The 23,816-nt window shown below is 39.3% G+C and overlaps 4 protein-coding genes across 7 annotated transcripts in view; 3 read left to right on the forward strand and 1 right to left on the reverse strand.

Annotated features, from left to right (window-relative positions):
- Positions 1-5,132, reverse strand: part of mmel1 (membrane metallo-endopeptidase-like 1) — a 30,174-nt gene extending 25,042 nt beyond the window's left edge. Inside the window, exon 1 of the mRNA XM_046029268.1 lies at positions 4,925-5,132. The gene's annotated coding sequence lies outside the window, so the exon portion shown is untranslated. The remainder of the gene's footprint in view (positions 1-4,924) is intronic.
- Positions 5,133-5,214: 82 nt separating this feature from the next.
- LOC123956821 (migration and invasion inhibitory protein) lies at positions 5,215-9,960 on the forward strand. The gene is made up of 9 exons (XM_046029274.1): positions 5,215-5,557; positions 6,335-6,495; positions 6,734-6,839; positions 6,933-7,044; positions 7,146-7,225; positions 7,322-7,448; positions 8,028-8,124; positions 8,492-8,611; positions 9,809-9,960. The coding sequence occupies exons 1-9, from the start codon at positions 5,323-5,325 to the stop codon at positions 9,929-9,931; spliced, it is 1,161 nt and encodes a 386-aa protein (XP_045885230.1). The 5' UTR covers positions 5,215-5,322; the 3' UTR covers positions 9,932-9,960.
- A 3,126-nt stretch (positions 9,961-13,086) lies between these two features.
- tnfrsf1b (tumor necrosis factor receptor superfamily, member 1B) lies at positions 13,087-19,321 on the forward strand. Of its 3 annotated transcripts, none has more exons than XM_046029271.1 (9): positions 13,087-13,315; positions 14,823-14,928; positions 16,394-16,519; positions 16,623-16,781; positions 17,617-17,710; positions 17,789-18,054; positions 18,161-18,247; positions 18,447-18,505; positions 18,603-19,321. In XM_046029271.1, exons 1-9 carry the CDS (start codon positions 13,265-13,267, stop codon positions 19,134-19,136), a joined length of 1,482 nt encoding a protein of 493 aa, XP_045885227.1. In that variant the 5' UTR covers positions 13,087-13,264; the 3' UTR covers positions 19,137-19,321. The 3 variants fall into 3 exon arrangements, with proteins under 3 accessions (XP_045885227.1, XP_045885225.1, XP_045885226.1); XM_046029269.1 differs by lacking the exon at positions 13,087-13,315 and adding an exon at positions 13,340-13,423; XM_046029270.1 differs by lacking the exon at positions 13,087-13,315 and adding an exon at positions 14,103-14,322.
- Positions 19,322-20,219: 898 nt separating this feature from the next.
- The window catches only part of trim62.1 (tripartite motif containing 62, tandem duplicate 1), a 38,666-nt gene continuing 35,069 nt past the window's right edge, over positions 20,220-23,816 (forward strand). Inside the window, exons 1-2 of one of the 2 annotated variants that reach the window (XM_046029272.1) lie at positions 20,220-20,763; positions 21,986-22,540. In XM_046029272.1, coding sequence (XP_045885228.1) covers positions 22,133-22,540 — 408 coding nt within the window. In that variant the 5' untranslated portion in view covers positions 20,220-20,763; positions 21,986-22,132. Of the gene's footprint in view, positions 20,764-20,794; positions 21,003-21,985; positions 22,541-23,816 lie in introns of those variants that run through there. The other variant, XM_046029273.1, reaches the window with a different exon arrangement.

Genomic DNA, 23,816 nt, shown 5'->3' on the forward strand with positions numbered 1-23,816 from the left:
GTGATGGGATCCTGCCTGAACACAAAATCGTCTTTTTGCTCTTCTAACTGGTTTGAAGTGGATAGGATTCGGTTGCGAAAAGGTGATGTCATGTACGTTCATGCGGCACCAATCCGAAGTTAGTGACATTTAAATGAAAATCTGATGACAGTTGTGGAGTTGTTTGCTTATGTTGTCAGGTCACATTCAGATCTGATCAAGCTACAGGCCTGATGAAGCAGATTAGAGTCTGAAAGTGATTAAGTGATACACTCCTATGTTGTTGTTTTTTAACTTTAACTTTGATTCTTATTTATTCAAGAATATTTTAAGTTATAGGGAAACAACTAAGAATTTGAAAACAAGTTTTAAGACACAGTATAGTATATCAGGAGCTCCATACAAAGTTGAACTGTGAAAAAATATCCTACCTACATCACTGTGTTGCCCTCTTTATGGGTGTATGTAGATGATTACAATTTGTTCTACTAATATATTACTTTTAGAAGATGTAGAGATAAATTATATAAAGTATTGGGCTAAGACTGTCAGTCAGAACATGGTTCTGTCAGATGGCATGTGGTTTTGGAAAATCAGCTGTAGCTCTACCTAGACCTACAGCCTATTTTTCTATTTCCTTTTGGGAATACAATACTAAATGTACAATATAGGGGCCCCATTGCACAGGACAGGAGTTTGAAATACATTGAACAAGACAAAAAGACACATATAATATTCATCAATCTTAGGGGGTGGTGATGGTGCAGTGGATAAGACACATACCTCTGATGTGAGAGACCCAGGTTCGAATGCACTGTGAGACACCAATGTGTCCCTGAGCAAGACACTCAACCCCTTGTTACTCCAGAGGCGTGCGACCTCTGACATTTATAGCAATTGTAAGTTGCTTTGGATAAAAGCGTCAGATAAATGTTAATGTAATGTGCTGCTGCTGCCTAACTTTTCTCTGGATTATGTGAGTCGTTTTCCAATACTTTTGCCGGCTTTCTCCTAAACTAAACTTTGATTTCATCAAAATCAAAACATCCAAATAAATTGTTAGGCGATATTTTGTTTTTTAGCAGAAATAAGTAATTCCGCTTTTTCGTTTGTTTTTGTTGTTGATGTGTCCGTTATCTGTGCCTAATGAACGATGAAGCGTTCTGGCGGCAGGCAGTAATTGCTTGGAGCCCAACAGTGGGGGTGTAATTAGAGAGACAGGGAGGAGTATATGGCTTCATGACTGGCACCGTTTAATGATAATGGGGTGCAACTCCACACTACTGTGGTCAACTAATCATACTGGACTGGCCTGGACAGCTCTCAATGCAAACAAGCCGTGACTGGAATACTGAACAGCAGCTCGCCCACACGGTTCCACACCATTCACTCCACAGGGGATCAGGCATATGATTATGGCTGTGACCTTGCACCACCTGCATCACTGTCATTACTGCCACCACGGATGGACAGGTTTAATGTAAATAAACTAAAGTCATTAAGCCACTCAGCAGAGGATAAATATGTACTACTGTCGCCACTTTTACAAGCACTGGTTGTCCTTTAAGAGAGAAACAGTGCGGTAAAAATCAACATCAATCAACTATCAGGCAACATAAAATAGGGAATCAGAAAGAAATTAGGAAATGATCTGCATCTGCTAGTATCTCAGCATTCATGCATCTGATAAAATACCTTCAACTTACAGCGGCAACATGTACAGAATATGCAGATTTGGTAATGTGCAGCACTCACTCTCACAACGTACAAGCACTCTAACCTATCAAAAAGTTCAAATGGAGATATCACATTCAAAAATGGAATCAAACTGTAATGTGCATGTGCCTTTGTTTTCTGATGTTATTTTAAGATCATCTGTACAGCAGGAGGCAGCTGTATGTGCATGTATGTGCGTCATGAAATATGTACAGATTTATATAAACATATGAAAACACAAGTGGATTAGAAAAAGTGCAAGCAGAGTCTTCCGGACCATAAAATGCCAAAATCTGTCACAGACAAATGTATTGGTTAGATACAGTTTGGCCATTCAGCTAACAATGCACAACCTGATGATGTGTGGCGTAGTCCTAGAGTAATCGGTGTAAATGGAAATATCTAGTGTTCGGACTGACTGTTTTCAAAAGCAGTGTCTGACTTTTTTTCCTAATAAAATAAACTCAAAAATTTGTAATACAATTTAGGTCGGTGTGTAAACTAAGAGAAATCCACCCTACTGCTGTAAGTATGGATGTTTGAGTCAACTGGCACTATGAAATGATGTCTGTATTTTCAGTTAGGGATGTGTTCAGTTATAGATTGTACATTTTCAACCTTACTTACTTTTTACAGCTGCAATAATTGATTTTTAGCAGTGGATCAATTGTGTAATATGTGTAGTAGTAGTTGCTCGCATTGATGAACCCACACTGACTCTGCTGTTCCCCACAGCTCTAAGGAGCATGTTATCCTCTTTTAGCTCATTGTTGTTGGTTTGGTTCAGTCTCACAACTCTCATGAACCTCTTTTCCAGATGCAGCTTACAAAAAAAAGCCCTGATAAACCCACTATGCACTACCTGCCCAGCACCTAGCGACAGACAGAAAAACACAACAACTAACAATAAAATGGAGCATTTAGCAGCGAGAGATCCAAATATTCCCCTCAGATGTTGTTGGAAACCAAAACAGTGCTCAAGGTGAGTGAATACTGGATTTATAGACATCAGGTTGCCTGAAAAACAACTCTGAATTAATGGTCCCACTGTGTATGCTGGATGTCTAAATAATGACAGTTTGCTAACAACTTCACAAAATGACTTTAGAAGGTAAAACTACAGTATGTCAATGTTGTGTACTGCAGGTTATTGTGACACATAAACATAGACTCTTTATTAGGTACATGTGCAAAAATTGAATGCAGTCCAAATCAACCACACTCTGCCAGGCCATGGTAGTAAATGAGAATTTGTTCTTAACTAACTTGCCTGGTTAAATAAAGTTTAAATAAAAAAATAAATAAAATAAAACATATTCCACCCTTACAAAGCTTACAATGGCCAGTATTTGTACAAACAAAAACAAAAAACTTTCAGAACAGTGGTAATTCAACTATATATTTATTTCTATGGTCATTATGAGTGATGTTGTTGTACTGGACTGCATTATATTAAATTGTGTATATTAAAGATTGTGCAAAATGTGTGAACACCTCTTAATATGATACAGACCAGTAACATTACTATGTTTGTAAAGGTAGAATTTATTACTGGGCTGTTTTATTGGATCACATTCGATGTTACAGGTGTGCTTAATAAAGTGGCCACTGAATGTAAAATTCAAAAGGTTGCACTGGAATAACTTAAAATGGAAATGTAATGCCACTGTCTAGGATCTGCTGTCATTTAAAGGCATTTGGATATATGGGGGTTGTTGAACTTCTCATCTGACATTTCAAGACTCAAGTTTGAGTTCTTTCTCAGATGACCCCCTGAGAAGTAGGATGAAGTGGATTTTAGTAGCTCTCTGGCAGTGCACAGTTAAAGTTGCTTTGGTCTTCTGATAGGGTGCACAAAAGGAAAGTATGTAGTAATTCTCTACATGCTATAAATCTCTGAGCAAATATGATTTTAGACTCTTATTCTCACAATTGTAACTTAAATTGACCATGAAAGGAATAAACTTGAATTGTGAAGATATGGTTTTATGGTTGTTGTTGTTGTTGTTGTTGTTGTTGTTAACCTTGTTCAGTAGTTATGTATTTTATGTTACTCCCGGACTCATTATTTTGTCCTGGCACTCTTGCAGCTGTCCTCGTAGGAGTTTCCTCTTTGAACTGCCTGGCCTGAGGTGTATTCTTTCTTTCTACCAAATATGGTTTTCTTGGGAGTATTATGTCCCCGTTCTCTGTCCCAGGGGTTGTAGTGGTACTGTTTAGGCTTAACTGGGCTTTGAAGGCTTGTTATGTCTTCAGCTGGCTATCTTGTTCTTTGTTTTGTTGTCTTTAGGTAAATTTAGTTGGGTTCAGTTTTTGTTCAAATCTTTGAAAGATGCTTCATGAATTAATTTGACCTGACAAGATTAATAATATAATTGTGTGCATAGACTGTTATTTGTAATAGTAATTATTCTATTAACCAATGGTGGAAAGATAGTCACAACAAGTAGCAACTGAGATTTAAGCATAGTTGCTATACCTAAGTACAATTTTGAAGTGCTTGATCCTGTCTATGAAAATATTGTAGCCTACTTTTTATTCCACTCATTCATTTCACTACATTGTTTTAACAGCTGTGGTTTACTCTGCCAGTCTAGATGATTATTGTGCTTGGTTTTTTTGTGCTGTGTCGATATGTTTTTGTGCTGTGCCCCAAATTGCCTCTCTGAGGACATTCAAGTTTAAGATTCAGATGTTACTACAAAACATATGTTATTCTAATATAATATGATGTATGACTATAAATTTGCTCCTCCCTGACTAGCTGTAACATCTGAATGCTTCACTTACATGTAGACATTTTATTTTTGTTGTTGGTCAGTAGTGCTTTTTAATTTACTTTTATATATATTTATATACACCTATTTTTTCACATAATAGTCTTATGTATTCCTTTACCTTTATTTGTTCAGCTTTGTTGTCCTTGTTCTTAGCTGTTATGTCTATTTCTGTGTAAGCACAGTGAGATCATTGAAAAAACTGGCATCAAATTCCCTGTAGGCCTGTGTGTACACACACTTAGACAATAGAGCTGATTCTGATTCTGATTCCGCACCAACACATAGGTAATTATAAAACAATAATATGACATAATAATATAACAGTATGAAATAGGAAACAGTACAGAATTAGTACTTTTTTACTTTCATCATGGACAGCTGATAGTATTACACAAAATAAATACACATTTTCAGGTGAAGCATTTGTCTCTGTGTAAGACTTTACTTACAGCATTGAAGGATAAGGCTGGCAATACTCTATATTTTTGTTATTGTCAACAAATCCCACTAAAAGCCCCCAAATAACGTTGGTTACTCCGAGTTTCTGTCTGTGGCATTCAGTCCCAAAACCATCGACCATCATCAACTTTGTCCAGTGTCACTAATCAAAAGTAAATAGCGCCCTCTGTTGTTCAACATCACGCCCTGTGAATGTGTGTCTGTCACTTTAAGAAAACCCTCGGATGGTTGCAAAGCATGATGGGTAGAAGGTTCTCAGCCAATCAAGTCATTGTTGTCAACGCGTTGTTATGGAGCTGCCGGAGTTTTAAATCACAAAAGAAACTCGCTGTTTGAGTCACCCTCAGTTAGATAAACGTGATTTTAACGTGGTTTAAACTTTTTAAAAATGTCCTCGACGGACCGACTGGACGTTTTACGAGAGCGTAACAAAAATTTATTGAAGCAGTTGAAGCAGCAGAGAGAGAAACTGGAGCTGCTGGGCGGCTGCAGTCCCAGCCGCAAGAGGGAGAGAGAGGACGAGGCTGAGGAGGGGAGAGACCCCGCAGAGATCCGGACCCTGATTGACGGAGACCGCGGGGCTGCCATGGCCGCACTCGCCAAACCTACCGTGAGATTTGCGGGTAATTACACAGTTTGCTGACAGAAGACCATTGAGAAGTCTGCAGCTTTTAGCTAAGTGAGCTACCAGATAAGACTTGCGTTTTTTATATACAATCTATGGTTTCAGGATGTGCCAATCGTCCTGTAGGTCCTTATTTGTAAGTCTCTGCACTAAAGTCAGTCACGTGAAGTAAAAACTATTTAGTCATGCTTGAGCTTGACCCAACCAACACACAGTAAACACAGAGCTTACTAAGTGTATTTTAAAAGGTGTAAAACAAGTAGCTAAATGTAAATTAATTATAAAGTGATGATAAATATAGTTAACTCAAGGTCCACTTTCTTAGCTTTATATTAAAGCATATTAAATGATTCGGTTGAAAGTTCCGGAAAAGTAACTGCTGATATGTGATTACTTTTTATTCATTCATTCATGTTATATATAACTGTTAGAGGTGGCCCGAATGTCATTTTTTTTCAGCTTCGACGCTTCGATAGTAATTAAGAGCGAATAATCGAAGCTTCCCATTTAGTTCATTTAGTTTTCCCTTTGATGTGAACTGGAGCGTTGCCTTCACTGTTGTCGGCGGGGGTCAGGCGCGCGAAAAAAACCCTCAATAATAGAATCCCATAATTGAAAATCGAATGTGTACCCAACGGTCGAATATTCGGGTCCAGCCCTAGTTACATATTTAGTTTTTTTGACGTTTCACTGCAAGCCTGTCATGTGCACGTGACGAATAACAAAATCCTGTATGTCATTGATAGAGAAATATCTTCCTCTGTGTCGCCATCAGATGCATGCGAGAGACAAACATCCAGCATCCAGCGCACTATTTCAACACCGTCTTTGATTTCCAAACACAGAGGCGGGACTGTTGAGCATCCAACATACAGGCTGCGGGAAAAGAGGCCAGCCAGCACCAAGTCCTGTCTAGCAAATCACAGCAAAGAGGAGGTAAGAAAAAAGAGGCGAAGACAGTCCACTCAAGATTGTCTCTGTTGTCACACACAGCCTACAGTAGAGTCTGGGAACAGACACAGATTGAACAAAAGGGCTAACGTTCTGCATGTTACAGTGGGTCTAGATTTTGTGTGAACCTATATTTCACAGTAGGATGAATTATTTCTTTTACCAGCAGGTAGTGACCACTATTAGATCACTAATAGTCTGCACCACTTGTTTGGTTTTGTAGAGAGAGATGCAGAGTCGAGTCACATTTCAGTCTGATGAATGCGAAGAGATATCTGTCTCCGATAGGCGTAATTTGAAGCCTTTACTGGGGTATGACTGGATAGCAGGTACGCCTTTTTGGACTCTCTGTTTGCCTATTTCTTCCTTATACGCACAATCGTCTGATGGAGCCCTAACAGATGATGTGTGTTCCCTCTAAGGAGTCCTGGATGCTGAGGACTCCCTGATAGAGCGCTCTGACGAGTTCTTCAATGACCTGCGCATGTTTCGATCGCTCAATAAAGACGAGTGTGTCCACAGCCCACAAGCAGAGTGAGTGCTTCACACTTGATTGCGACTGATTTATGTGTGCCAAGTTTACCTGTGATTGATGATGGCTTCATGAAATTACAATTAACTGTCTCTCCTCATAGATTTTCTGAGGAGAACCATTCAGTCCTGCCACTGCTAACAGATAAGGACGGTCCAGAGGCTAACATGGACACTCATCAGTGTAAGAGGGGTTATTTATTTGAATAGGGTACTCTCATTTTTCTTTTTCATGATAGCTGAAGTAATTCTCATCTCTGCGTGCTCACCTTTTGTTCAGGTACATTCTCTTACAGGATTAACAGCAGACTGTTCCCCGTCCCACTTCACTCTCAGGAGTGCTGCCCGGTGTGCAAAAACCACAAATCCTCCCACCCTCACACTACTGCTGAACCAGCACTCATCAGGTAATGATGATGTGCACTTTGACTACCTTTATCAACCACTTAAAAGCCCTTAATTTGTACCAGCCAGCAGATATTTTTAATTTGATGTACTTTGAGACCTTTTATACTGTGTTATATTATTACAGTCTGAAACAAGCTTTACTTCTATGTATGTGTCTCACTGTCAAATAAAAGTACCTACAGTCATTGTGGCGGTTCTACCAAGGCAGTGGGTTTAGGCATCCACAGGGATTCCCAGGAGTCACCACTAAAATTTAAGTTTAATAATAGTCTCATTTTGTTTAAATATATGAGAAAGACTAATACAGTATTAGTCCTTGTGTAACACTTCTTAACATCAAAAATCATGTGATAGGTTGATGAGACAAAATTGGGTGTCTGTGGCCTAAAATGTGTCTGTTTGGTGGACCATGTCATGAGAATTCCTGCTGAAAGAGGTTGGTTAGGGTTTTAAAACTAATGAAAACCTTTTACAAAGATTTTTTTAACAATCCATAATCAGTTTTCAAATCATCACATTTTACCACTGTAGTAGCATAGATACTGTCTCATGATTTTTCTTTTTGTTTAATTTGCAAGGGTCAGCATACCTCGCTCCGCCCTCTTGCCACCTTACAAGTACAAAGCTCATCGGCGATGCAGTTTTGATCCTTCTGATAGTTTGGGGTTACCATCGGTGAGTAAAGCTGATGATAGATGGGGCAACTTTTTGACGGGGCAGTCTTGGTAGTGGCAAGTCCATTTTGAACGGATAGTGGCGGTGCGGAGCAGGTGGCGGAGTGGTGGGGGAAGGGGATTACGGTAGTAATCTTTACTCATTACCATTGAGGGCTACATTACCCTGCATGATTGCTCTGAAAGTTGCTCTGTGTATCATCAGCTTTAGTGTTTGAATTTGCCCACTGCATGACAATTTATGACTACTAAGTTTACCTCTGTACATCCTGTGTTAACATCTCTACGTTTAAATTAAAATAGTACGTTTTATCAATGTACCACAGTCTTCTTTTTCCATCTTCATGGATGTATCGGGTCTTGTCCAGCACTGTCTTTCAGGCTGGTCGAACACAGGTCAGGGCACGCTGCCGCCACCCAGCAGCCTCGATCTGAGGAGCAGTCTAAATATGAAGAGCTCTGCTGGGTCACAGAACAAAGAACTGGAGGTGAGACACTGCAGGCTCCCTACTGGATCTAAAACTAAAATATTGGAGACCTTTTTTTACAGCAGACATTTTGACTTGTCATAGCAGGAAAAGCAGAGGTGGAACTTCCAACATTATTGATTGTTCAGTTCTATTAACGGATAATTTTTTGGTATTTTTAAAGGTGGACACTATTTTCACATATTTTGGTGTCAAAGAATGACAAGTTTTGGAATCCGTGCAGTAGGTGGCTTCAGCCAGCTGCAGTGGCTGCAACATATTCTTTTGGGGAAATTGCACTCGCCAAAATTCCATCCATTTAAAGTACTAATTATTGCCACGGACAGGCTCAGACTGCTATTTGAGATATCTGACAACATCATGGAAAGGATCCCTGTGACTCACTCCCGGGTACACACTATAACAAGAAACTGAAGTCTCACTCAAAGACAGTTCTCGTTCTGAAACGTCATGAGAGGCAAGTTGTTGCAGGAAATGCCGGTGGAAACGATGGAGAGGGAGTTTGTTGTGTACAAAGAGGAACTGCTAGCTAGACTTATTTCCTAACGTTACTCCAACACAACAAAATCCTCTCTCCAACTAGGGCAGGACAATACAAACAATATGATAATTACTAAGATATTATCTTCCTCAATAACAGTATAACAAATGTTCAATAAATGTTTGACTCTAGTGAGATTTTAGAGGGAGATTTGCCCTTGAGCAAGACTTCTGTTTCTTGTTAAAAACAAACGGTGTCACTGGGAGTCACTCGTAGGGATCCTTTCCATGATGTTGGTTAACACCTTGTATAACAGTCTGAGCCTGTCAATGGCAAAAAGAAGCACTTTAATGGACATAATTTTGACAGGTGTAATTGGAAGGAATACGCTGCAGCCGGTTCGCGGTTGAATCTCATCTACTGCACGGATTCCAAAACCTTTTGTACCTACTAGTAATTTTCTCCAAAATATGTGAAAATAGGGCTCAGGTTTTAAAATACTTAAATTAACCTTTAAGTGTCCGAGTAAGCAATGACACTGAACCAGCATGCACAATAGCAAGGCCCTTTAACTGGCTGATCTAAATGGAATTCAGATGTTATTAATGCTATTGATTACACCTGTGCTTTACCTACTGTGACATGTCAAAATGTCTGCTATGAAAAAAAGATCTAAATGGCCGATTCTCAAATGGTGTTTTTAAAATATTTTTCAGGGTCTCTCTGTGCCCAAAGTGTCCGGTAACCAGATCTCAGATATGTCTCGCTTGGCTCGTCACAACCTCCAACACTTCTCTCCCAAACGAAAACTAGGAAGCACATCTTACCCTTTGCACTGACAAACCAATAAAGGCTATTTTTAAGTGATTGTAACAGTTCCCATTTGATGCTGAACAAAATCATGTTTTAAATATCTGTATTGTATTTTTTGTAAATGTTTTATTTCAATAGTGCTTTTCTGTAATATCTCTGCTAAATGTGAAACCAAAAAAGTTGATTTTTCAATATGAAACAAACACTCCATGATCTAAATGGAGAATGGCATGGGTGCATCAACATTTCAACACAAGTGACCTTAAATAGATTCATTTGAAACATGAGATAATGTGTTTTCAAGAAAGTAATGAGTCAGAGAATGAAATGCTACATGTTAGGCTACATAATACATAATGTGATCATGCTAGCTTAATGAAATAGGAATAATTTACTTGACAGAACAGCACATTTGTTTTATTCAAGACTAAAGATTGGACACATTTAGACTCCACATGTGACTGTCAGCAGCATTGTGGATGTGAAGCAAGAGATCATAACATTACGCCACAGTGGAAAGAAAAGACCTTCAACTCATGCAAACTGTTTTAGAAACATTTCTTGTGCAACATTAAGGAAGTAATTTTTAGTCATTCCTGTTGCTGAGACACCAGTTTGTGTTTCCCTTTCCAGCTGTTTGCTTTGGCATGCATGTTCAGGCATACCAGTACTTCTGTTTTTAACTTCCTTTGGCACTTTACTGTGGAACTGAAAACACTATAGAAGCAAACACTGAGGCCAGAGTACTGTAAAGGTTGCAATTCACAGGAAACCGCAGCCACCTTTCTTAATGTCAAAAACTGTAGCGATCCCACCTATGACACATTGATATTTCCAGTTTGTGTCTTGCAGGCTAATGTATTTGAAGAAGTTGGACATTTTACACAAAATGTATCAGGCGGGTTCAGTTAAATCAACAAAAATGACCAATGTAAGGAATTTAAAGTAAAGGAAATGTAATTTTATTGTCATCATTTGTTAGGATTCAAGTTCAGTAGGAATTTATTTATGATTTTTTTATTCCTGTTGTGTATTGAAGCTGCAGTACTTTTATGTCTTGTAGGACAAGGGTTGGCTTGTTCAAAGCCAAGCGTCAGGCTGGTGCTGTTATCTGCCAGGCAAGAGCGACGCTATGTTTAAGATGAGGCTTTGTGATACTATTTGATTTTCTACCACAAACAGTTGTTAAGGGAAATGATGCTTCTGAAGCTCATATCATCATCTAATCTTATCTTCAAATCCTCAAACGGGTGTTTTCACACTCGCTTATTTTCATGGGACAGCTACGTTGCAGTGATGCAAGCTGACTTAAAACTATGACATCCTACTGAGAGACCTTTGTCAATAACTGTAATCTAACACTCAGTAGCGATCAGATGCGCAAGTCAGACACTGACATTTTTCAGACAGATTGTTTGTTGTTGCTATCCAAGGTAGATAAATCAGGTAATTCAGGAGATTTACTTTACTGTTAAATACTGGAGTCTGCAGATAATGACTATACCAGTGTCTTTGCATGTTTTAGTCAAATTATTTCAAATCATGACTACTACAAACCAGTTTTCAAAGCATGCTGTACTGTTTTACATTTAAATTGAATGTATTTTTGGACCTTTGGGTTGCCATTGGTTTCCATCTCACACAGTTAGAGAAAAAAAAACAAGATTTGATCATCCCTGCTTTACTACGCAGTAAGAATTTAAGACTGTAACTTAAGCAAAAATAATGCCAGACAGTATGTATGTTTATACCTAAAATTACTCAACAATAAGGTACAGACTACAAGATCATTGTACCAAAACATGAGGAATAAATCATTTTCCTCTAAAACCAGTTTCACTTCTACTGGTCACGTTTTATGTTGTAACAACAAACGCAGTTAAGCACTGAAGGTGTGACATTAAACATCACCTCAGAATTACACGATAAAAGCAATTCACTATAACAGACAAAACTTAACAAGACCACAGTGGACAACGGGGCTGCTACTGCTGTACTTTAGCACCAGAGAAATGTAGAGGATGTGGGAGGGGGAACTTTATTATGAAATGTCAACGTCTTTCACCGGAACAAAAAAGAACAGGGGCATTAATGTAGGCATGACATCAGCATGTACAGTACTGCGGCTGAATTATAATGAGACGACAACAGTCAGTAGTGGGTAGAGTACTATTAAGTAAACATTTTTGCCTTTGACTTTATTCACATGTCTCCCCACGGAGGTGGGATGAAAAGTTGGAGAGGATGTTCATGCAAATGCAAATCCTGGACCTCCAGTTTGAAAGGCGGATCCTGTAATCATGAATGTGGAACAACAATAGCTCTATAATCTAACTATCAGCTACAATATCCTGCCAGAGCATAAAAAACAGAAGCACGGAACAGTTCTTCTTAAAAACACATAAAATTCTATCGATATCCTGATTTTAATGCTGCGATACTTATATACAATTGCTTCTGCAGTTGATGATGAAAGCTGGGATTTGTAGGACTGCATATGACATGTTTGTGTGTAAACAAGAAGGGGAAATATAGTAGTCCACTTCCTGTTGGGGTAGTAATTTTTTTTTAAACTCATTTTCACATTTCATTTTTCTTCAACTAAGTAAAGTAAGTAAGTTAAGTTGAGACAATAACTTGCCATGAAGGGGCTAAATATTTTGAATTCTAGTCATGGGACTACATTATTGGCATTGGATTTAAATGATTTCTGTATTGTGTTTTTTTGTGTGATTTGCAATGATACTGACTCACCAACTGTTGGACTTTCCAGACTGAAACCCCTTGACTGCAAGCAGGTTATCTCAATTTTACTAATTAATTGTGTGGCTACTTAAACCAGCCTGCTGCAGCAGCAATAATTTTAATGTTTCCTGTTAAAGGGGGTGAAGATTTGCACAAGTGAATCATTTAGATCCTTTTGTGGAGACCTGCTTTCTGTCGAAAAGGTGTCATTTAATCTACTTTAATTCAATGTTGTAAAACAATAAAACAGGGAAACTTCTAAGTGCGTCTGAATACTCTTTACAGGCACTTTATCTTCCCTCTAATCAGCTGCAGGGCAAACAAAGATGAATTCATTGTATTTTCATGATATGTGTATATATAACCTATAATATAAATGAACTGTCTAACATGTGGACGTACACAAACAGCTTTACACTCATTTAAATTCTCGTCTAATGGCATGGTTCACATTCGCACAGTGAATGTAGGGTAGTGCCCGTCTTACTTCCTTCAAACACTCGATTAGAGGAAATGTTTTCACAGACTGCTGGCCCGCCTTTGTAAAATGATCAGTGGCGTGCACATGCCGGTAGCTGTGTCCTCTACGGTCTATAATTTGCTTTAAAGAAGCAATGAAGGACATACTTTTACTGCTGGTTCTGCTGAATGCCCGAACTACCAAGGTAGGCTTTGTGTCCATCTATAAGTCTGCCATGCCTGTGTGGTGTTTGTCAGGGACTCTGGATATCGGTGTCGGGAATTCATCCGATGACCATCTATTGCTTGTAAATGTTAGTTTAAATTTCACTTAAACTACTTGGATTAATTTAGGGCCTGTGAAGGTAAAACGGGCACTTCCTTTCAAAATAAGCAAAATGTGTAAAAGGACTTGTGTCATAATTGTGAAACATTTTAGCTTTTAACATGTTTCAACACCGGCTTACTTTTGTCTCCAGTCATGGCGCCAGCAAATTTCTTATTTCTCATAAAACAATTTCTTTATTAATATCAGTTTAGTCCTGAGTGTCACAATGTTACACTAGAGTAGAAAGTATTACTTTAGAGATAGCATAGTTATCATAATTGTGTGGGTGAACCTGTATGAATTTGGTTTCGTTTGCTTGGAGTCTGGTAAAGTTTCAGTCTGAATGTCTCAGATACCCAGTAATGAAATGATGTAGGAACCTCTTTCTATTGTATTCCACTATAACCGTGCATTTCTGTTAAAGAGGATATGTTAGTTTAGGTACATGGCCAGGATAAACATGAATAAACAGTCAGTAAATGATAACACAAAGCTCCACAGAAGTCTCTTTATCGTTGCATCGTAGCAACAGTGGTCACGCCACATAAGACGCCAGTGCTTCTGAGCCGAGGGCTTCTAGGTTGCCGCCTCTGTTTCCTGTAATACGAGAAATACTCTGCTGCTGTCAGCATATTCCAACTTTTGTTTGTCATTGGAGGGCACTGTGGTGAAAGGCGTTCAACTCTCATGCACAGGACGTGTGTCAGCAAATGTACACTGTGTCATGACTTTTCAGCACACCAATACTGTGGTTCAGGTAGATGATATTTTGGTATGCGCGCGTGAGAGACAAGTCGAACCTGAGTTACTGCATGGATGCATGTGTTCAATGCCCAGAGCCTAAAGATTTTGAAGGGCCCCACAGAGAAGAGAGATACTGCCAAGGTGAAATGCACCTCCTACAAATTCAGAACAATGACTGCTTGTTTTGCTATGTGTGCAGCTCAGGCCAGCAGCATTACCAGAAGAAAAAAGGTGGGCGCAGGTGTGGGTGGTCTGATACTACTTTAAGCTACTGTTTAACTGGGTTAAAAAAGAAAATTACCATTCACTGGTTATCTTGTCCATTTCCTTCCAACCAATGACTAAATTGTTGATTTTAAAATTACTACCTTTACTGGTTGAATTAGGTGTACGCTTAAGATTTACCACAGAGCAGGTGCATTTCAGGGAAAGATGTCTGGCTGATACAAAAGTGGACTGCAAATATTTTCCACCTACAGTAATTTCAAAACCACTAAAGTTACCTTGGAGCTCAAGGCCCCCCACAGTCTCAGTGCAGCTCATGTGTGTCAAACGGTTGTGTAAAGACTTATATGTTCTTCACTATCCTCATCTGAACAGCTGAAGATGAGTTACTTAAGTTTTGACTCTCTTCCCAATAGGTCTGCTCTCAGCCCTATGAGCCAGACTCAAATGGAACCTGTCGTGACCGAACAACAGAGTACCTGTCAGATGAATCTAACCGCTGCTGCAAGAAATGCCACCCTGGTACGTGCTGTCCTGTAAACACAGCAAAGGACTGCAATTTGTAAAGTTTCTTAAATAACGCACTTCACTCATACAAATGATCAGTTACTGTACTGAAAGACCAAGCTGCCTCAGTATAGAATAAAAGATGAATGTTATTTACAGTCACAGATATGTTGGTAAAAGCTTGGGCGTGGAGGTGTGAAAGAAGCACCTACTGTAGCTAAAGATCAGTTTTCTTGTTTCATCCTGAGAGACAAGGAAGCAAATGTATTGCGTACACTATTCATTTGAGGAAAATTGTTTAAAGTATAGCTAGATTGATAAATCTATCTATAAAGAAATATGATATCATATATATTGGTATTTGTGTAAAAGCCGAGAGGTGATGAGAAACTGCAGTACAGAAATTCCTAAAGAGATTTGAGGTAGTTTAGAGACAGTGGCACCTACATCACTATTGCAGCTTAAGTAATTACCATCAAAATATACTAAAAATGCCAAGGGTAAAAGTACAAATTCTGCAGAATGGTATATCAAAATGTATTAGATGATTTATACTTTGAATTACTTATCTGAATCTGATCAACTAGTAACTCAAGCTGTTTAAATAAATGTAGAGTAAAAAGTACAATATTTCCATCTGAAATGTAATTTAAGTATAAAGTACTATCATATGGAAATAAGTACAAGGACCTCAAAATTGTACATAAGTACAGTACTTGAATAAATGTTATTTTGCACCACTGAAGAGTTTGCTTTTTTTACCCCAAAATGTCCCATGCAGTATATCGTGGTCACCTTGGTAAACTAGCTAGTCAAGCTAACGTTAGCTCCATGAGGTGGTTGAAAATGCTTCTCTCCGACTAGGTCTTGAATGTTTCCTGCTGACTGTTTCCTGTAAAGGTTTTAAATATGCACTTAATTGCTACATACATGATATACTGGTAGAAGACATAGACTAAAGTTGGCAAAAAGTCAGCAACCTTGCCAGACATGGAAATAAAGAAACAGATTTGTTCTTGTATTGCATCTTAGAGCTAATAACAGTTGTAGTATAAAAAGACATGTCAGATCAGGCTTTTATTTTATTTTTTTAGCATAACTGTTTGGCTGCTTACCTAACATAATTTTTTCATATTTTCAAACACTGTTTTACTAAAAATGTTACAAGGGAATAGGCTTTAAGGATGACATCTAACCAATGTGTTTGGCAAATGTAACCCTCTTGGGTAATGTTGCTGTGGTGCTGGAGTGTAAGCCGTTAACGTTAGCCTAATAGCTTCCAAGATCAGCTACTCTACCACTCAGTATGGAAATACTACACAGTGGATATGCTAACCCCACAAACTAAATTAATTAGTTGATGATGTGCTCCTTGGCATTGTAAGTCACACTCTTTTAATCTATTCATCTGCTGTTAGAAATATTGCCAGTATAATGCCCACATTTAAAGTGTATAATGTTCATGTCTATATCACAACAGGACAGCGACAGAAAGACAAGTGCACTGAAACTACTGAGACCGTGTGTGAACAATGTCCAGCAGGCCAGTACATGGAGAGCTTTAACTATTCTCCAACCTGTTTCGCCTGTGACAAATGCAAACCAAGTCAGTAGCACCATTAATCTCTGTAAAAAAAAAAATTGAAATTAAATTATTTATAGTTTTGTTTTTAATACAAGCAAAACATATTTTTTCTACATACAACCAGACAAAGGTCTGCAGCCTGGCCAAAAGTGCTCCTCTACCACAAAATCCAAGTGTGTGTGCCAGCCTGGGATGTACTGCGTCATGGGATTTGATGACCCGTACTGCACAGAGTGTAACAAGTACAAGACATGCAAAGTTGGTTTTGGCGTGTCTCAGCCAGGTACAGCAACTTCTATTTTTCAGTAATCCTTACCCTTTTCAAATTTACGTTTAAACCCTTTGTGTGATGAGTCATCTTGTTTCCATGAGGTTCCCTTATAATTATTGCAAATTGCACATATCAAGAACATAATTACAGTTTGAATAGTATGGACTCCAGTAGTGTTGTAGTCAAGACCACCCAAACCGAGACCAAGTCAAGACCAAGACCAGAGTTTATCAAGACCGAGACAAGACCAAGAGTTTTAGGGGCTGAGAGCAGTCGAGACCAAGACCGAGGGAGGGCGAGACCGAATCAAGACAAAGACCAGTTCCCTGCATTGCATGGCACGCAATAAAATGTGGACTGAGATCATAGGTACTTCTAAAAGTGATCTGAAATATCCACTTTCCAATTAAAACACCCACATACAAACACTAAGAGCTGAAATCAACGTAAGCATCGCGGGGAGGGGTGACAGTTGTTAACGGGAACAACACATGTTTAATTGGGGTTATTGGTTGCATTTGAAGCAATACGTTTTACTTCCAATCAAAGTTAGGATGTTAACAAATCAGACAATGCAAAAGCAATTTATTGATATTCCCATAGTTATGGTCTTGACTGGTCTTGAAATAAAATGCCAAGTCCTCAGTGACCGAGACAAGGCCGAGTACAAAGGCGGTCGAATCCGAGACGAGACCAAGACAATCAAAAAGACCGGTCTCGAGTACTACAACACTAGACTCCAGTATAAATTTTATACGAACCACATATACTATAAAAGTTATACATACTGTATGTGTCATCAAGTTAAAGTGTAATAACTGACAACATGTTTGGGTGTTGTTCTCAGGGACGGCAAACTCAGATGTGAAGTGTAAACGATGCCCTGATGGAACGTTCTCTGATAAAGCCTCGGACACAGACCCCTGTCAGCCTCATACCAAGTGAGCAAAGGATAGTCACATCTGTATACAGCTGTTTGGAGCTCAGATCTTTGACCTTGCCCTCTGTTTCTGTTCCAGCTGTTCCAGGAGTGGTGTTGTTAGAAAAGGCAATGCTACCTCAGACAATGTGTGTGCTAAGCCAAATGATCTGGCCACTGAGAAACTGTTCAAAACTGCAAGTACAACAACAAACACAGTCTTAGCAACCTCAGACTCCAAGGCTCCACATGGACCGACAAACCCCACGCTGTCTATCAGCCATCTGCCATCTGCCGTTTCAGAGGCAGTACTCAACCATTCAACAAAAAGCCTGCCAACAAGCCCAGGATTTGACAGTATACTGGGTACGGTAACTTATTTGGTGTTTCTAAGCAGTCATTATGAGAAAGCTGAAGTCTAATCATTTCTCTCTTTGTGCCTCTGTGTTGTGTTTGTGTTTACCTCTGTTAGCTGCAGCTATTCCCACTATCATTGGATCAATACTTCTTTTCATCATCATTATTCTGCTGTGCCTTTGTAAACCCATGTGTAAGAAAGGTAACTGTATCCTGCAGTTAAATGCATTAATCATGTTCTTTTTTTGAGGAAACTGTATGATTGTATCTATATTATATTTAACTTGAAATGCAGTGATAATGACATTGACAAATAATGGTCATTATCAGGAACAGTTTGTTGCAGATTTTCACTACCTTACTCACCGTTACTGCATGTTCACTCTGCTTTTTTTGCCCAGATGCTGAAAATTATTATCCTTCAGTAGATGCAAATGGAAATGTTGAAAGTAGCGATAAAGTGAGTCTCCCTTGGTTTTTCCTCTGGAATCCTTCTCAATTTAGTTGTGGCCATACAGAATACTGAGAATAAACCTTTTCATGTCTTTCTGCTGCAGATCAATCAGGGTTATTTGGGTAAAACCCAGTTGGATTCATTCACTGTTATGTCACCAGAACAACAGTGTCTGCTGGAGAAAGGGGAAGCCTACAGTGACCAGAGTCAGAGCAGTAACAATACTGAAACTTTAACCAGAACAAACGGCTGCAGCAGCTTCGAGTCCATCGACCCTTTGCAATCCACCATACCTCTTTACAATCCATGCTCTGCTCTGTCACAGCCCATGGCTTTACTTTCCAACGTAGAGCCTGTCACTCCCCAGCCCAGCGTCCAAACACAGTCCTCCTCTCAGCCCACCAGCCCACAGATCATAAGCCCCGTGACCACCAGCCCCCACGTCAACGTCAACATCACTTTTCACATAGGAAATGGGACCTGCGGGACACCGTCTGTCCTGCCCACAGACTTGATGCAGGGAGAGTCTAAACTCCCCTTTGGAGAGGAAGAAGAGTCCTTTAGCATCCCACAGCAAGAAGCCGGCAAACAATCCCTGATGTCAGTACAGGAGGAGAGTGCAAGTTATAGTGCATGAAGAATCCCCTTTATGAAAGACTGATAAAGCCATTTGTTTTGGCTTTGTGTCATGATACAGCATTGAAAACAATCTCACAACAAATGGCTTAACGCTTTCTTCTGTTTCCATAACAAAGTCATCAACTGCTACTTTGTGTGTTTATATGTATATACAATATGCTATAAATAAAGATGTGAATTTTGTCTATCCTTCAGTGAGGTAGTGAAAGTACAGGTAGTTGCAAATTAAAAAGGGATATAAATTATGACCTGTAGTCTGCAGTCATCATAAGGTAACAAGCGTTAAAATCAAAACTTTCATATTTTTACAAGAGTTTTAAATTACATTGTCACCTCTGACTTATCCAATATAAAATATATCTCACTCATGCTGTAAAAAGTACAATTTGTGTGCTTGATTTAGAAATTACAAAATTGTGTACAAAAAACACAATGTTTACTTTGTGTGAAAAGATAATACTTTCATCCGATAAGATTTCACATAACGTGTTGTATATGGTAGTCAGTTGTGGCATGGCACTAGTTTTTAAGTACAGGTGTGCAAGGAGCAAAATATACTTGTTCTCAAAAGTAAAAGTACTCATTAGGCAGCAGAAAGGTTGTGTGATTGTATTAGATTACTACTAATAATGCATGACTCTGTAAGCAGCATTTTAATTGTGTAGCTCTTTGATTTAGGAATAACAAATGACTGAATGGGAAATCCTCTTGGTTAGTTTTATTGATAAAATAACATACTATTACTAGTAACTACAGCTTTACAAAATTGTAGTGGAGTAAAATGTACAATATTTCCATCTGAAATGTAGTGGTGTCATAGTAGCATTAAATTGAAATACTCAAAGTACAAGTATGTCAAATTTGTACAAAAAATTGATTGTAGGTTAGTTACATACAACACATGTAGCTTATGTGATACTAAACTGGCGTCATATGTATGTAGACATTAAATTAAATTATAGAGATAACAGATTTTACCACATATACAAACCTGTGATTTCCCCATAATTCTCTATAAGGGAGTCTCCCTCAGCTGGATGTGTGAGTGATGAGTTTACAGGGTGTGGATGTTCTTGCTCTCCGCCTGTACTGGGAAGTGTTTTCTGCGGACGCTCCTGACACCTGCTGGCTGAAGGCTGACACTGCAGCCACGGGAAGCCGCTCTCGGTCGGCTCATTAAAACGACTTCCAGGAACAGCGACAGTCCATTTTCATGGCATTTCCTACACTTGTTTAGTTTTAAGTCAACACGTTTGTTACCCAGCCGCTGTTCGTGTATTTTAGTGAGTTTGTTTGTTGTAATCAAGGTAGCTAGGTAGCGATGCTAACCGGGAGAATGGGCAGAGAGGCGGTCTGAGCCACTCTGTTATTAGAGGGAGATAAAACTTTATAGTTATTTTATTTAAGCAAAGCCACCCACCAAAAAAACTCGAATCCCTAAATTAAATATAAATGAACTTATATTCCCTTTCGTAACGTATTTATCGACGAACTGCCGTTATCTTTTCAATATAATGTTTGAACCCCCCCCCCCCCATCGTTCAGTTAAGTTGGTTGCGTCTGTTGCCGCTGTGTATTGCTCTCCTTCCTGAAAGACACTTGCGTTGGAGAAGCTGAAGTCGCCGGTGAGTAGAGGCTGTTTTTTCTCTATTCCTATCCATTCTGTCTTTTATGAATTGTCATATTCAAATACCCTCACCTCTCATATGCTTACTCCGGAATCAGCTTTTTTTAAATGTAGCTTACTAAATTAGGGTTTTGCCCCTTTTTTGTAGCCTCTGCCCCCTCTCATCCTCCCGCTGTGGTTTGCTGGTGGTGTCGTGGTCCTGGTTGCTTATGTTTACAAATCCAGTTTACAAGCAAGGTAGAGGAAGCCAATTAAATAGCATATATGCTAAGCTACAGCACAGATGTTGACTCTACAGTTTGTGGTAGATGGTGAGAATTAAAAATCTCAGTCCGGGCTGTTAAAACCTCTTTTCATAAGGGAATTTAAAAGGACGCTTCTTCACACCAGGGTGGGAGGAAGAGATAATACCGCTGCAGGTGTTTCCCTGTTGGTCGGTGCAAACAGTTAACTGTGAAAATCAAGAAATCCTCCACAATGTAAGAGGAAATTGATGTAGAAAGGGGAAGAAGTATTTTGATAAAAGCATAAACATGTTCAGGTGTTTGCTCAGGGAATGAGGAAGCTACCAAAGTGAAACTGGAGTGTGTCTGCACCTTTTGTTAAAAGCTTAATCAAAGCATTATAATGGAGTTTAATGTTATTGTTAAGAAAGCAAGAGCTCTGTAGGTTCTGTCCAATATATTATTAGATTGTTCTGGGTTTTAAGGTGATTTGATAAACAACACTAAGTACTTGAGTGAAAGTGCTTTCAAAAAGGACCACAACTAAAAACTATTTTAATTAGCCATTAATCTGCAGATGGGTTTCCTCAACTAAATAATCATTTGATCTATAAAATGTCAGAAAGTTGTGAAAAATACCCTTCAAATACCCTAGGTGACATATTTACATTAGTTTTTGTTGATTAAATGTCCTAAACCCAAAGGTATTCAATATACTATCATACTACCAAATGAATTGACTTCAATTTAAATCAATTTAACAACTAGTTGTTCAAACCCTACTTTCAAATTTAGCCACTGTCAGCAGTGTGACAGCTATGACAGCCCACAAAAAACCCTACTCATAAGATTATATGTTTAATGGGCTCTAATTGAAGCCCATTTTGTCAATGTGTAACTAAAAAGAATCTGCTCCTGTTAATGATTTCTTTGTTATAAATGAATCAGACCGTGCACTGGGGTATCTTATTGTTGTTATTTGCCATTTTTCAACAGAGGCATTAAAGGCACAATCCCAAGATTCCTGAAGATCTCGTCAGTCACTCCCACATGGCAGTGAATCACGCATATGAAAATTAAACCAAGTATACTCCACACCAGAGAATTGCCCTCTTAGATGCGGCTCAGTCTCCATATTTGCAAATGGCTTGCTGTCTGAAGGACGAGCTCCTCTGTTCCATCTGCCTCAGCATCTACCAGGACCCCGTCAGCTTTGGCTGTGAGCACTACTTCTGCAGAAAGTGTATTACCGAGCACTGGAGCAGGCAGGAGCCTCACGGAACACGGGACTGTCCTGAGTGCCGGAGGACCTTCGCAGATCCCCTCCTCTCGCCGAGTCTCAAGTTGTCCAACATTGTGGAGCGCTACTCGGCCTTCCCTCTGGACGCCATCCTCAACGCCCAGAGGAGCTCCTACCCCTGCAAGGACCACGAGAAGGTGAAGCTCTTCTGCCTCACCGACAAAAGTCTGGTGTGCTTCTTCTGCGACGAGCCGGCACTACACGAGCAGCACCAAGTAACCACTATTGACGAGGCCTACGAGGAGATACAGGTCAGTTATAGCACACGCACTCTTGACAGCTTATTAGCAAGGGTGAGACTGACATTTTCTTAAAACCCATCAGCACTCTGTTCCACATTCAGGCAGTTGCACTCATTCACCCCGTGGGAGCTGCCCAGACAGTTCAGCCTCAGTCCTTTACTGCCACAGAGCGGCTCCACTAATGCAGCTTGGGGATTTTGTGCTTGGCTCGTGAGTACTTTGGGTACTGAGGAAGGACACCTATCTACTTTACCTTTCTCTCCCTCATGCCTACATTACCTGGCTCACCTGTGAGTTCAGTTGGGTGTCCTTCTGAAGTAAAGTTTTTGTTTTATATAGAAATACATGTGAAACCTGCCGTTTATTTACCAGCAGTGGTTATTTTAAATAACAGATTTGTTCAAGTGTTTTAGATGTATTTTAGAGACATGTCTCAGTGAAGGGCTTTTGACTCTGAAAGTAAGGAAGCCTAAGTGCACCGAGCAGATGTAAAGTGTTTGTTGAAATGAGAACGAAAAAAGTTTAGATCAAGAATATTTTCCATGACAGTGACTTGGAAGATACGAGCTTCCTCATGAAGCTTATGTTAATGTGTCATAAGTGTTTACACCGTGTCATATTTTCCATATTAACAGGAATTGTTCAGTGTTTGCTTTCCTCTCGGTGTTTGGGTAATTCCATTCCCACAGAGCCAAAATCCAATAACTGTGAAACAAAGCTCCTAATCCTGTTTCGTCTTTGCTCCGGTGTGCAAAGAAACACATTCCAGTCTAATTTCATATAGTCTGTCTCATTTCTGCTGTTGCCGATGTAGATATTCACATCTGCTCTCTGTGACATAAAAACATTTGATTCCCAGTTTTCTTGGCAGACAGCGAGGTGAACTCTTTGATAAGAAACAGACTAGAGCGTTGATGGTTAACACTCAGCTATGCAGTTATTAAGGGTGTACATTCTCCCACTGCAGTTCAACACCAACACTTAGGCCACATCAGATGTAACACTAACATAATCTGTGCTTGTGGTTTCACAGTTTTGGTGATTCATAACTTTGAGTTTAATGTTATACTATCATCTTTGCAATATGTCCACCTTTTTTTTAAATGCCACAGACTCTGTAACTTTGAGCTGTACTCCATTACTCAGAGTCCTGCAGAGACGGTATCAGTGTGATTGACTATTCATTACACTGACCTCTTAAACTCCTCTGAAAATGTATCTTTGACACTGGCAAGCTCCTTTTGCCCTCTCTGCTCTGAGTCAGAGAGTAGGTTTATATGCAGGC

This window comes from Micropterus dolomieu, linkage group LG18, assembly GCF_021292245.1.
Source record: "Micropterus dolomieu isolate WLL.071019.BEF.003 ecotype Adirondacks linkage group LG18, ASM2129224v1, whole genome shotgun sequence".
In the NCBI taxonomy this organism is placed as follows: Eukaryota; Metazoa; Chordata; class Actinopteri; order Centrarchiformes; family Centrarchidae; genus Micropterus; species Micropterus dolomieu.